The 14,221-nt window shown below is 39.6% G+C and overlaps 1 protein-coding gene across 1 annotated transcript; it reads right to left on the reverse strand.

Moving 5' to 3' along the window:
- Positions 1-204: 204 nt before the first annotated feature.
- NXPH3 (neurexophilin 3) lies at positions 205-12,395 on the reverse strand. The gene is made up of 2 exons (XM_015810472.1): positions 12,339-12,395; positions 205-1,312 (listed from the first exon to the last, which is right to left on the reverse strand). The coding sequence occupies exons 1-2, from the start codon at positions 12,393-12,395 to the stop codon at positions 569-571; spliced, it is 801 nt and encodes a 266-aa protein (XP_015665958.1). The 3' UTR covers positions 205-568.
- Between the last annotated feature and the right edge of the window lie 1,826 nt (positions 12,396-14,221).

Genomic DNA, 14,221 nt, shown 5'->3' on the forward strand with positions numbered 1-14,221 from the left:
CGATCCCAAAGCTCTCTGACCAGTTTAGATTTCTCTTAGCATCAGTCACAGGGATACTGAGAAAGAAGCAAAGGGGAACTAGAAAAAGCAATAACAAAAAGAGAAAAATACATGTCAAAAGGCAAAATATGGCCTCTTCCACTTTTGACTCTGACCATGACCGCTGTTTGCTTGAGTCTTATGCATTTTTAACGCATGACCTCCTACAGATTACTTCCCCCAAATGTGGCTGTTGACAGATACAACCTCAACAGTAGTACCCCTGATGGATTACATCACTTTTAAATAACAATGATGAAATGAAAGCGCAGTGTGGGCTTTCCACCATAAGCACTGAAATATTTTGGCTAAATGTATACATGAAAGGGTAAAGTGTTTCAAGGATGATACGTCCATTCATGTCCTCTCAATCTCTTTTCCAAACTCAATGTCTCTTAGTAGAAGCCGGGTGTATGCCTGGCATTGGTGAGGCATGTTTCAATCTTTTCATAGTCTATTTTCCTTCCCCAGTCCTCAATCAAGTGACATTTGAGACATGAGTTGCTTTACATTCAAAAGAGGTATGTCATCACCCAGAGGGGTAATAAGGAACATTGTTGTGGTAGTTGTAGTCAGGACACACTTTTTGCACAAGTCTGTAATCTATGCTGTAGAAGGTTATGTAGATACAGATAACTTTGAATGGCTTGGAGCAAACCCAAGAGACCTGACTCTGTGTGTGGTTCAGGAAGCAGGTTTTAGAAGGGTCATAAGTGCACAGAGTAGTCTTCTTCGATTTGCTCACCTTCTCAGACTCCACCCGGCAGTTGAAGATCTTTGATTCTTTTGCCTCTATGAAGATTTGCTGCTCAAGATCAAACTCAACTGCTTTGTTTGGTGGTACCAAGCTGACTGAGATGTTCCCTTGGCCAGTGGAGTTATGACGAAAGAACACATTGACTGTGCCATTCCCATGATCAACCACTTTGCCTGTAATTAAGAGGTTGAGTTTTACTGTCTTGATGTTGGAGTAGAAATCACCCCACCCAAATATTTTTTTGAACTGACTAGGATTGGTGAGGGAATCTCTTCTTCCACGAGGTTGTTTGCTTTGTCCCTGCTTGGACAAACTATCTAGGATATTCCAAAATTCTGGTGCATTACTGGAGACCAATTCTAAGAGAGTTGTATTCTGGAAGTAAGATGGGGTTACAGAGGACTTTAGGGAGACTTGGGCTTTTTTCTTTTGCACTCGGGATCTTTGTTGAGTTTTGGAGGATTTTCCATTTTCTTCTTCTTCCTCTTCTGTTGCCTCATCTTGGCCACAGATTACCTATATGGAACAAGAGGACAGCAGGACCTCATTATCTGTTTTTCCTTTAGGGAGGCAGCTGGACTTCATGGTTTTAATTGCACCTTCCAATTCCATGACTGTTAGAACCATGGCAAAACGCTTTCCCAACACATTGTCCTTCAGATCAGTTGCATCTACAGCTCCTAGAAAACTTAGTCAACATGATTATTGACTGGGAATACAGACGGTTAGATAGAATTTTATTTGTATCACAGATTGTAATTTGTATATAATCTGGCCCCTATATGGGGAGAACATGTGCAGGATAACTATGAAAATTCTGACTATTATCTAAAACTTGATATTCACAAAATAATGTGGTTAAATTATTTTGGTCTTTCATATGTATGATTTTATCAGTTAAGATTTAGTATTACAAGTAAATCAGAGCATTGTGATTATTGAACTCTCTCTCTCTCTCTCTCTCTCTCTCTCTCTCTCTCTCTCTCTCTCTCTCTGTGTGTGTGTGTGTGTGTGTGTGTGTGTGAGTAAGTGTTTTAAATAGTAGTGTAATGTGATATATGAGTAGCCTATAAGTAGTTTTTATGTATTTATAAACCTTTTAATTTCAGGAAAAAATTGGCTTTTACAGCAAGCTAAAAGCCCAGTGCCCTGGGAAAAAAAGAAAGACCTGCTTCGATGTGGGCAATGATCTTTTAAACTTTCATCTGTGCTAAATTTGGTTTTTTATTACATAATGCCATGAATAGATTTAGTGCTTGACAGAAAGGTCTCTACCCCAAATATGGTTCCCAAATGGAGAGACGTCCAAAATTAGACATAAACTAATAGATGAGTTGTATGACTTTGGATTTTATTATGCCTGGATATGAAGAAAAAAAGGCAAACAATGAATGGGAAAAAATTCCAAAACTCATTTTAAAAGAGTAGGAGAAAAGAGAAGGCAAGACATATTTTAAACATGCACTAAGCTATAGTTTATCATAATGAAACTGAACCCAGTTAATCCTCAGTTTTGTATGTCTTCCCCCACTTTCCCCCACAAAAATACATTTCCATGATTAAGACGTTAAACTGAATTTGGAAATTATGGAATTGTTGTATTAGGACCAAAAAAAACCCTCTACTTTTCTCTTCCATGACCTTCCCATTAATTCAGGGAAACATTTTAGTGCATATAAACCCCAAAACTGGTTTTAGATCCTTCCCATACTTTACAGGGAAGTGGAACATTAGATTCCATAGATCCAAATTCATCCCTCTTCATGGCACCCAGACATGGAAACTCACAGTAATATTTCCAGAAAAACTGAAGTAAGAGTACAATGTATACAACCATCAGTTTCTGGAGGATTTAAATCTAATAAATAAACAACCAAGCATTAAAGAAGGAAATAGTATATTGTAATATTGCTATCCAAAAATGATTGTTTGAGTCGAGCAGCCCTAGAAGCCCATTAAATAATAAATTAATTAATTAAAAATTGTTTGAAGGAAAACAACTTCATGAGCTATTGTGAGAAATATTGCTTTTATAAGCAAACAAAAGTGAAGATCAACCATGGTTTGGCAGGATCACAAAACCAATTAATGAAAACAGAATCAAAAGCCGCAGGATTTTTTTCTTACAGAAAATGTGAAGAAGGGAGAAAAGAGATATGAACCAAAGAGAAAAGCAGGGTTATTTTTGAACCATAAACAATAGTTCCTCAGGATGCCTGAATTCTAGATGACGTCACACCTAGAATAAAATTTCATGCATAAGTAACAGTAAAGTGAAAACAAACAAGCAGAGCAATGAGCAGCACAATTCCATGTACACTTTTGAAGAGTTCCAGTGTTGGAAATTACGGAATTGTTGAATTAAGACAAAAAAAGAAAACAAAAACACTTTTCCCTCTCTTTACCCCACTGTTGATTCAGAAAAATGCTTTACTACATATATAACCCAAAACTAGTTTGAAATCCTTCCCACATTGTGATTTTGTAAGGAAGTGAAACATTAGATCCTACAGATCCAAATTCATCCCCCTGGATTTTTTTTAATCCATTTTTTTAACCCATTCTGAATTCAGAATTCTGATGCAAAAACTTCTAAACCTTTGGAAGATTTCTAGCATTTAATTTCCTCTTTTCCCCTTTTTCTCTGACTTCAGGAGGAAATGAGAAAAAAATGAACCTTAGAGCCACTGGAGGAAGGCATTAGGTAGAATTAAAATAGTGTATAAAAAAGGAAACCCAATTCTGAATTTTCATAGGAACAAGCATGGTCCTCCTTCCTTCCTTCCTTCCTTCCTTCCTTCCTTCCTTCCTTCCCTCCCTCCCTCCCTCCCTCCCTCCCTCCCTCTTTCCTTCCTTCCTTCCTTCCTACCTTCCTACCTTCCTTCCTTCCTTCCTTCGCTTTTTAGGAAGGAGAACCTCTTTCTTCCCATAACCTTCCCAAGGGCTTCTCAGCCTTAGTAATTTTAAGATGTAGGACCCAGTCAAAATACTGGCTGGGAATTCCAGTATTTAAAGTGGCCAAAGTTGAGAAGCCCTGCTCTGGAAGGACAGTCCATCCCTGTATGTTTGCCTTAAACATGATTTTTTTTAACTGGTGGACTGACTCAGTGAGTGGTTGAAAGCTATGAGCAAAGAAAATAATAGGTAGGTGTCAGGATATAATCAACTTCAAATGGAAGAGAAATATTTAAATGAATGGTACCCACTGATAGTTGCAAAATGTTGATTCTTTCGTCTTGTCCAATTTTAGCATGACCCATGGATTATTCAATATAATTTGATTGGCTAGGTACCCAAGGGTTTTAGGAACTGGACTGTCTTAAAAAAATAAACATAAAACTGTTGACTTGCCCATCTATGTCCATTTGTGTGTATAGGTATGTATTGGTTTCTCCATGCTATCTTGCAGAGTTCAGGACAAAAAGGAATCAGTTGCTGCAGGCTTGGGATATTCAATGGTTTTCCTGCAATGCAGCCTGTTTAGGAGGAACCCTCAGCCTCTCCCTTTCTACTTCTGAATTGCCTGGGAAAGCTTAAAGAGAATCCAGGCTCTTTGGTCAGAGCTTCTTCTTTCTCCAATAGGAAATTTCATTGATCAGATTTGTATCCTACATTTACATCAAAAGAAAGAGCACTTGAGAAATTAAAATAGAAAGCAATTAATTAAAAATATAGCGGATAAAGGTAAAATGAGCATAATGTAACAATTGCAGACAAAAAGTTTAATATGATGGTGAAATTGTGTAACCATTATAAATAAACAAAAACAATTCAGAAAGCGTTTCACTAATCTATCATCTTTTAGCAGAGACCACCTAATCTTTTATTCCAATATAACCCATCTCGTACAAAAAGAAGGAAACCACATCATTTATTAAAGGGAATAAAAGGGATAGTAATATTTCCCTGATGTTCCAATGTACACCCCCCCTCCCATGGATTAACCAGGATACGTGTTGTCCTCAAAATCTCCAAACAACTGTCATGCAGAAGTAAAGCTTATGAGAATTGTAGTCAAAGACACTAGGCAAATAGTTGGTTCAAAAATGTTGCTATTGACATTTACTGTTAAAATAAATGCTTTTGCAATGCCAATTTAAGATTTTTCCTGCTTGAAGCAAATCCCAGATCATGCCCATCAACCTATGCTAGATCCAGCACTTTCAATGGTCCAGTGACATCTTCAAGTTTCTACCTCATTATCTTTCTCTATTAGAATTGGAACAGCCTAGAAATGCTATATAATAATGGTTGTTCTTTAGACATATAACATGAGCTGATTCATCACTAGAAAATATGATAATGCTGGCTAGGTGGAAATGAGGAGGAGGAGGAAGAAGATCCCACAGTGCATGAAGTGGATACACAAAAATAGTGGAAACCACAGGAATGCAACCACAATAATTGCATGAAGTGGTGTGACAGAGAACAGATTAGAGAGTTTTTATCTGTGGAATCACTAGGAGTTGATTACAATTTGACAGACCATATCAACAATAGAAATGCCACAAAACAAACTCATAAATGTCTCTTTATGGCGAGGTTTGAAGACAGCCCAGAGACAGTCTGGACACATCCTTAGTCTTAAAACCATCAGTGAAATAACTATAATTATAGAAGCAACAATAAATTGATGAATGCTTAGAAGTTGATTTCATCAGAGGGCCTTTTTCCAGAAGGGGTATATTATAGGGATAAAAAAATGTAGCTACCAGCTGTTGTCCCCTCACCCTGTCTCCCATTAGTATTCATGATAAGGACATCTGCCTGATAGATGGCCAGACTACATCTCCACCAACCCCATACTGACTATTCCAAATTTTCTAAAGTTAGCAACTCATAAAACCTCATTCTTATTTAGCTTGAGCATTATGTTGTTTGTACAAATATGAGAATTGGAATGGGACAAAGTAGCAAGGCCTATACATTTTGATGTGAAGCAAAAACTCCATGTACCAATATTACTCCCCAATACTTTCAACTGAGAAATGCCAGAGATTGAAATAAAGATAGTTTGCATATGGCTGTAGAATATGCAAATTATAAACCTTTGCCCTGATATTTTATTTGGCACGTGTTTGTCAGATAAGGAAAATTAACAGAACAATGGAGTTATAAGGAACTTTGGAGGTCTTCTAATCTAACCCCATGCTCAAGCAGAAGACTTATACTATTCCAGACAAGTGGCTGTCCAATCTCTTCTTAAAAGCCTCCAGTGATGGAGCACCCAAAAGTGCTGAAGGCAATCCGTTCCATTGGTTAATTGTTTTCACTGTTAGGAATGGTGGAGTTTGGATAGGAGCCTATAAATGTGAAATAATATGTAATACCCTCTAGACTTGGATGTACTATGCTTCTGATCCTGGAGGTAGTATACTGTATATAGCCTTTGAGAAGATTACCCAGATTTTGGAATTTGTTTCCAATATTATATAATGATAGCCATCAGTAGGGTTGCCAGGTCTGCTTCCAAAAAATAGCGGACAAGCGGGGGGGGGGGGGGTTAAGTAGTAAAAAAAGTAGACTGTACAGCTTTAGATTACGTACCACTTCATCATAAAGCTTTTGAATAAAAAAAATGTCTACTATTTTGTGAAAAAAAATAGTGAACATAATGTGAAAAAAGTGGACTGTCCACTCAAATAGTGGATACCTGGCAACCCTAACCATCAGCTTAGATTGCGTGAAGAGAGAATGAGACCAAGGGTGAAGAGAAAATTCATGTACACTAATGCACTATCTGTGGCTATTAGAGTTGATGGGTGTATAGGATCTTCTGAATCAGAGACTGTGGTTCCTTAAATAGTAGCTGCTCTAGACACATTCTGGACTGTACTTATGAGCTCACTAGATCCAGCTCTCTAGATCTGGTTAGACAGTTTTTCACACAAAAGTGAGATCTAGAATGTCCCTTGGCTTGTCCAGCTATGCTCTTCTTATGCTCTTAGTATTATAATTCCCTGTAAGGGTGTAGGTCTATACGTATGTTGTATATAGTATGTTTAAATGTGTGTTATGTATGTGTACACTTTGAGAGCAAGCAACTAAATTTCATTTTTAATGTGTGTCATTGTGCACACCGTAAAAAATGACAATAAAGGTTATCTATCCTTTCAAACCAAACTAAATTATGGGCATCATAGTATCTTGCAGCAGCAAATTCCACAGCTTAATGATGCCGCATGCAAAATACTTCCTTTTCTCCCACCATTTGGCATTAATGGATGATTAAGGTTTCAAGAATTGTGAAAGAAGGAAAACTATTCCTTCCTCACTTTCTCTGCAACTAGAATATTTTTATTCACAGTTTTTATGTTGGCAGTTTTGTTTTTAATTGCTTCCCTAACAATCCCCAACAAGCACTGTTTCTTTTGACAACAGCTACAGCAAATATTTTAATTAAACTATCTACCAAACCCTTTGGATTCCTTTCTTGGCTAATCACATTTTTTCAGACCTTATCAAATGAAATCAGGATTTTTCCTCTCTCCATGTCCACCACTTCAGTTGCTTACCTTGTGCCATATGTGTGAGTTTAATGCCTGCTTTCGTTCTTTGAAGAGATCATTTGGTAGCCTTTCAGAAGCTGCATTTCTTTTAACCATTCCAAATAACTTGACGCTGTTAGAAAATTTGGCCACCTTCCTGATTGCTCCTAAATCCAAATGGTTTAGGAACAAATTAAAAAGCAATGATCCTAATAAAAATCCTAGGGATGGGTGGAGGAGTATTCAGCTACATCCACTGCAAGTTCTGCCCATCTATTCTTATTCTCTGCATTGGGCACTTAATCTGACATTGATCCATAAAATGACCTTGACTTCTATCTCATTACTGTCAGACTTATTCTGATGTTTCTGATGTTTGTGTTCTATCTCATTATTGTCAGACTTATTCTGATGGCTGGGTATTCTGAAGTTATATTCTGGTGGGTACACTAATGCCTACCCTAATGACCCAGATTTATTTATATTTCACTTTTTACTTATATTTCTACCTTCTATCTCATCAGGGGTTGTTCTTTCTTGAACCAGATATGGTCATCTCCTGCTGGCTTCCCCCAAGGAACTTCATAAACATGTTTTTTTTAAAAGCTGCTCAACTTATTTTTTACTATTAAAAATATTTGAGAAGAGGAGGGCAGGGGTAGATACTGGGCAAGGTGATCTGTACAGAACCCTGCAGCACTGTTGTCAGGATGACTAACATATTGGAAGGCTGTATTACTCATTCACTTGATCTAAGCATCATTTTCAATTCATATATTTCCGGGTATACCATCTTAGCAGCAAACCAGTGCATGCCTGTTGAGAATATCACCAAATTCAGTGGGGCTTTCTCTCAGCCTGAGAGGTGTGCAGGAAGAGTGGTAAACTTATGGCCCTCCAGCATTCACTGAAGATAATTCCCAGCAAGCCTAGTCAATAAAGCCATTGGGGAAAGATGCTGGCAACTGTAGTTCATCCAGAAGACTGCAAGTTTTCCCTTTCTAAGAATGGTAGAATTTTAGCTGAGGGTAGGATAGGATAGGAATATTGGCTCCACAGCTTCAGTCTAGTGCAGTAGTTCAGAATATTAACTTGGTAAATAAACCTCTGCTCAGCATGGTTTTTTGATGTTAATACTAGCTTGCCCTTCAAGATGGCTATTTACTTGAATGCATCAAATATTACAAAAGGATTTCCTCCTAGAACTCTCTCTCTCTCTCTCTCTCTCTCTCTCTCTCTCTCTCTCTCTCTCTCTCTCTCTCTCTCTCTCTCTCTCTCTCTCACACACACACACACACACACACACACACACACACACACACACACACAGAGACAGATTCTCTCCTAGAACACACACACAATCATACACACATAAATGAGTACATTTAATTTTTTTTCTCTTAAAAATCCCTCTTTTTGACCTCAGGAAGAACTTTTATGTATCCATGATGGCATTAAGACTGTAAATGTAAACAATCATACAAGTCAGCCAGGCCACAATCATTTTAGTTCGGTACACATTATTTTTGGCCCAACCAATCTTTCAAAGTTATTATGATGCTGCTCTGAATTGTTTCACTTATAAAAATAATGAGCTGTGCCACCAATAACTATCCCAGAATTGCTCACATGTAGGATCTGGATTAGATCATTTTTGGTGAGAACCTTTGACCTTCAGTTCTGATGGCCATCAAACTGGGTGGTTCTGTACATTTACTTGAATTAACAGTACTTCCACTGATATTAACTCAGGGAGCCACTGGGACTGACTCTGCTGGGTGCCAAATAAGACTTGGCTATTCTTATGACATTGGAGCCAGTGAGTGAGTTTCCCAGGTTCCAATCTAGAGACAGGCAAATTGTTTATATATTCATCTTATGGTGACCTGGATGCCGGAGTCAGTTTCTAAAAGGAGGGGATTTATACAAAGAAGGACATAAGAGCCCTTGTGGTGCTCCACAACTGGTAAACTTGTTAAATGGAGCCCCGTCTCTAGGCAGACGGGGGGGGGGGGGGGCTGCAATTTAAAAATCCTTCATCATTACCAACTTCCATCTGCTGTGGATTCATTAAATGTCTGCCTCTAACACTTCCTCAATTTCCACATTTTGAAAATGGGGAAAGTAGTTACTATCTCACCTGGTGATTATTTATTTAAAAATAGTATTATTATTTTTTGTCTTCTGGAACTTCAAAGCAGCATTAAAATATCCCAGTGTTACAAAGTGACCCCCCCCCCCGCTTTTCATGCAACTTTTTTTTTTAAATAAAAAGGACATTACCAGTACATCTATCAGTAGTATAATATTAAATTAAAATCACTAATATTGTTCTGGTACAAAAACATCTTGCTGCACTTTCTAAATTAAAAGGCAATGAAGGAAGACTTGCAAAACAAGAGAACTCTCCACTCCATTTTCAAGCTAAGTGCTTACTTTGTGCTGTAAGGAGTGACCACAGCTGGTTGAAAACAAGGTCTTTGAAGAGTTTGGTTGAAGGAGCTTCCTCTTTTCCTTGCTCCTGAGTTAAGGAGACACTGCATTTCAAGATAAGTGCATAGGTTTTGCAGATAAAAAAACCCCTGGTTACCCTAAGCAAATATCCAGGGTCCCAATAAGTGAATGGGCAGAAGGTCTCCTAGATGTCCCAGAAGAGCCAGATGACCTCATTTTTAAATCAATGAGATCACTATAACATTTACACTGGGAGTCAAAATGTACAATATGTAACTGCACTATTAAGAATGTACTGGGTTCCATCCCAAGCACCTCCAACCTAGATTCAGATGAGATACAGTATTTAGGAACCAGCTTTCCCTGAGAACTAGGAGAGCTGCTGCTATTCTGAGCAGAGAACACTTGGCTGAAAGTGCTCGAGCTTTGATTCAATATAAGGTTGTTCCTGTTGCAACAGGAGACTCTTCTGGCTCCTTGTAATTTCCAGAATCCTGCCAAGTGGCCCCTCCCAACTTGCCCCCTTAGGAAGGACAAGAGATTGCAATCTTGCTCCTTGGTGCAATCCAATTTATTTCCATCTGCACAAATTTTGAACAAGCCATTTGTTGGTGAGAGAGGGTATGCATTTTAAAAAAGAGGGTGAGGCAAGGTGACAGAAAAGAGGTAACCACTTGACCAGACAGGAGGCAACTACAAAATCAAATCAGTCAAACCCAGTCTGTTCAGCCAAGCTGCAGTGCTGGGAGGAAGAGAGATCTGCACCAGATCCACAGGGAGTAAAGGGCACTCAGCTGCCAAAGAAAACTCTAGGCTCCTTTCCCTGTAGACTAGAATGTTTTTTTTTTCCTTCCTTTTGCAAGCAACAATGCACAATTGAGGGAAAAGCAGTTTTGCAAAGAGGAGTTCTGGTCTCTTTGTGCCCGTCTCCACCAGAGAACATGAGATTGTTCTCGGCTGCAACCTAAGCCGCTTGTAGAGGAGATGAGGCTTGGATCCCTAGTTCCAGTGGGGTGTCTGCTTTTTCCTGAGCTGAAAAATACAATATCAGGAGGTGGGGAGGCAAGAGGTCATTGTAGTTTTCAGTGATGCTGATCAAGCCATTCCAAGACAAAAGATACCTCTTGCCCTATCCTCCCATCTAATCACTGTTTACAAAGCCTCAGGATCATTTCCCTGTTTCCTCTCCCTTCTCCACTGCTGGAGAAAAAAACAAGCAAAGAAGCGAGCTTTTTGGATCATAGGAGTCCACTGCACATCTTGAACTTGCAACTCCAGAGCACGGGGGGGCGGGGGGGGGGAGAGAGGAAGATTTTAAAATTAACTTTATGGTTGTGCCTTTCCATTCTGACTGACGCAAATGCTTCCTCTCTCTTGATAGGTAAACAATGCTTCTCAGCACTAGTGAAACCTGCTCTGTTCCTATGGCCTACTTTGCTAATTAATTTTGTGAATTTCAGCAGCCGCTGAGAAGACAGACCCTACAGAAGATAGATGGAAAATTATTTGCATTTTCAAAGGAGAGATAAAAAAAAAATGTATTCTGGCAATCACATTGTTTACTTTATTTCAGCAAGGGTTTCTGGCATTGGATTCAAATCTCTCCATTAAACTCAGAACTCATTCAGGGGCAGCCTTTTATATTTGTATTTGCTCAACAGCTTCTCTTTGCACCCTTGTGCTTGGGAGATTATTTCACTTCCCTGAGTTGCACCTCCTCCTTCTTCTTCTTCTTTGGGGCAAAACAGACTTCTGTATGTAGTGGCTTCAGAGAAATATGCAGGATGAAGTTTGCTTGGGCAGATGATATTGCTGTGAGAAGGGATAAATTTATCCTTCTTCCCCCCAAAAAGCGAAACTGGCTGGAGATTCTACAACTTCCAGCTTGTGACCTGGGTCACTTATCTGACATCTGTAACAGTTCAATAAACTGTTTTTAGCACTAGACTCAGTCCTTTCTCTTTAAGAATTCGGGGCTGCAAAATAATGTTTGTTCTAGCTGAAATGCCAGTTCCTCAAAATCAGTATCCTTACAGAGCTGCGGTCAAACAACATCTGGAAGGACAAGATCTGGTCAAGTCTGTCCTCAGCCATGGAGGTTCAGTGGATGACTTTGAACTACTATCCCTCTCAACCCTATCCAGCAAGGCTGTTGGATTGGGGGGGGAGGGAATTGGAGGAAAGGAATGCTATGTAGTCTTCTGTTTAAGCTCCTGGAATAAAGGTGGTATATACATCTAGCAAAATAAACATCCTGGTAACTGTTAATAGGCTGCTGCTGAAAGCACAAGCAAAAAATCATTGCAAAGGAAAAAGAGGCGGCATTTATGGAAAGATGAATGAAAGGATTGTCCTAAACAGAAGGTTCCTCTGAAAGCTAAGATGCAATGACCTGCCCGGCAAAGTTGGTGCAAGGACAATTGGAGAACAGAGCGCAGCGCATGCCAAACTAGAAGTGCTATTGAGACAGCAGACCATGAAACTGCTTGGACATATTAATGTAAGAAGGCGGTTTAAGAAGCAGCCCTTTGACTTTACATTTGCCAAAGCCATGTCACTAGCACTAACATTACCCTTTCCCCAGCCCCTCGGTCACTCACCAGAAGATAGATGCTCCCCTGGATAAGAAATATGAAACAGCACCGAGTCAGCTGCATATCTTCAGCCTCTTTGCTCTCCTCCTTAGCGATCTAAGAGAGCTCTGTAGTGCCTCCTTGTTTTTGTTTGGTGTGTGTGTGTGTGGGGGGGGAGGATGATTTGGCCTCTGGCCTCCTAGGATCCCCCCATTCCAGGCTTTGTCTTGATAGTCTCTTTCCAGCCAGGCATGGGGAAATTTGCAGCCTTCTTCTCACCCTCTGCAGCTGGAGATCTCCATGTGGCTGCTGCCTGCTTCCAGCTTTGCTGGAGACTCGGGCAAAACTCACTCCAGTCTCTCGCTGCTTCCCTCCCACTGACAGGTGCCACTGCTGGAGCAGCGGAGTCCTGCCTTAACCCTTGCCTGTCTGCAAACTTTGAAACTCAGCCCTGAACTGGAAACTTGCTGTAATACTTTGAAAAAGAGGAGGAGGAGAACTGAGTTCCAGCCCATTTATCCCCTGCACAGCCGGGCTGGGATCCAGGAAAGGAAAACTGAAGAAAGGCAAGAAAGAATACAGTAATGCCGTAGTTATCCAGTATTAAGTTGACCAGGAAGATTTTGATAGCATTTTATAGGGATGGGTGAAGATACAGATTATGATAATGTAGGAAAATAGGCAAGTTACTTCAACAAGATATTTTTCTGAAGGGGAAAGAGAAGCCCCTAATGTGACTGATCACAGGATTTGAAGGATTGCCTCTGATATCCCCAAACCAGCCATCCCAGCACCCTACTCAACCTGCTGTCCAGGCAGAGGGGCTCTCAGCAAAACGCCACTTTTTTGGGGAGTGTTTCCATACTATCTTATGAATGCACTATCTGACAGATTCTCCTGCCCCCACTAATCCCCTCCTGCTGTTCTTTTCCTTTCCCTCTCCCCTTTTTTTCTCTGTTTTTTCTCTCCTTACACCATCCACCTTCCGATGCTTTGTTGAATTTCAAGGTCATCCTTTACCAATCTGTGTCCTCCACTTGTGTTAGGACTGCACCACATCTCTGAATCTCAGTGTGATTTATACAGGGCTGGGCTGAAACATCCGAGGCTCTGAGATGGCAATACTTTCTGCCTCAACTATGGACAGTCTACTCTAGACAATCTCCTATTTAAAGCCTGATGAGGATGAATTGTGGGCTCCAGGTCCAATTTGCTGTAAAGGAGCTTGAGCAAGAGAACTTCCCAGTGAGTCATACCCATATAAAAATATTAATTAAGCTTTTTTCTCTGATCATTGTTTATTTTAGTTCCTCCCCACCGCTATCACTTAAGTTTTGATTCATTTATGCATTAGTGCTCTTATGTTTTAGTGGTGTAATCATTTAAAAAATTCATTTCATTTCCACTTCTTTTTCTCTCTATAACACATCCCTTTTACAATAAAGATTAGATATTGCATATTATATACATTAAGGATCATATGTAATTTAAACCAGCAGTGCTGTTGTTTGGTGGGTAAAGAGAAGCTTTGCATGCCAAAGATCCCAGATTCAATATTTGCTTCTTCAAGTGGGGCTAGAAAAAAACAAATGTGGGTGAAATCTTAGGAGAAATGTTTTGACCAAAATTGATTGTCTTGAACTGATAGGAACATTAGCCTGATTCCATAATCCATTCTAGGATTACATTATTCAGGTAGCCAGACTGCCTTATCTCAGAAGAAAACTTCTTTTTTCCGAATTGACTTGAAGATGCAGGTGTGCCTTTTCCTAAATGAAACCAAAAAGCAAGTAATTTCTACGTAATAATAGCTTCTGACCTCTAGCAAAACCCGGTCTGTCCTGGTACTGCCACTGGGCAGCAGAATGCAAGGCTAGGGCATGCTTTTCAACCTTGGCAAGTTTAAGATG

This window comes from Protobothrops mucrosquamatus, unplaced genomic scaffold, assembly GCF_001527695.2.
Source record: "Protobothrops mucrosquamatus isolate PMUCROS unplaced genomic scaffold, P.Mucros_1.0 scaffold10, whole genome shotgun sequence".
Classification (NCBI taxonomy): domain Eukaryota; kingdom Metazoa; phylum Chordata; class Lepidosauria; order Squamata; family Viperidae; genus Protobothrops; species Protobothrops mucrosquamatus.

What these genes read in the sequence shown, in the direction of transcription:
- NXPH3 (XM_015810472.1), bottom strand. Translation starts at nt 12,395, where the DNA reads ATGCAGCTGACTCGGTGCTGTTTCATATTTCTTATCCAGGGGAGCATC. An exon ending in AGGGGAGCATCTATCTTCTG is followed by an intron (nt 1,313 to 12,338) that starts GTGAGTGACCGA and finishes TGTTCCATATAG; the next exon opens with GTAATCTGTGGCCAAGATGA.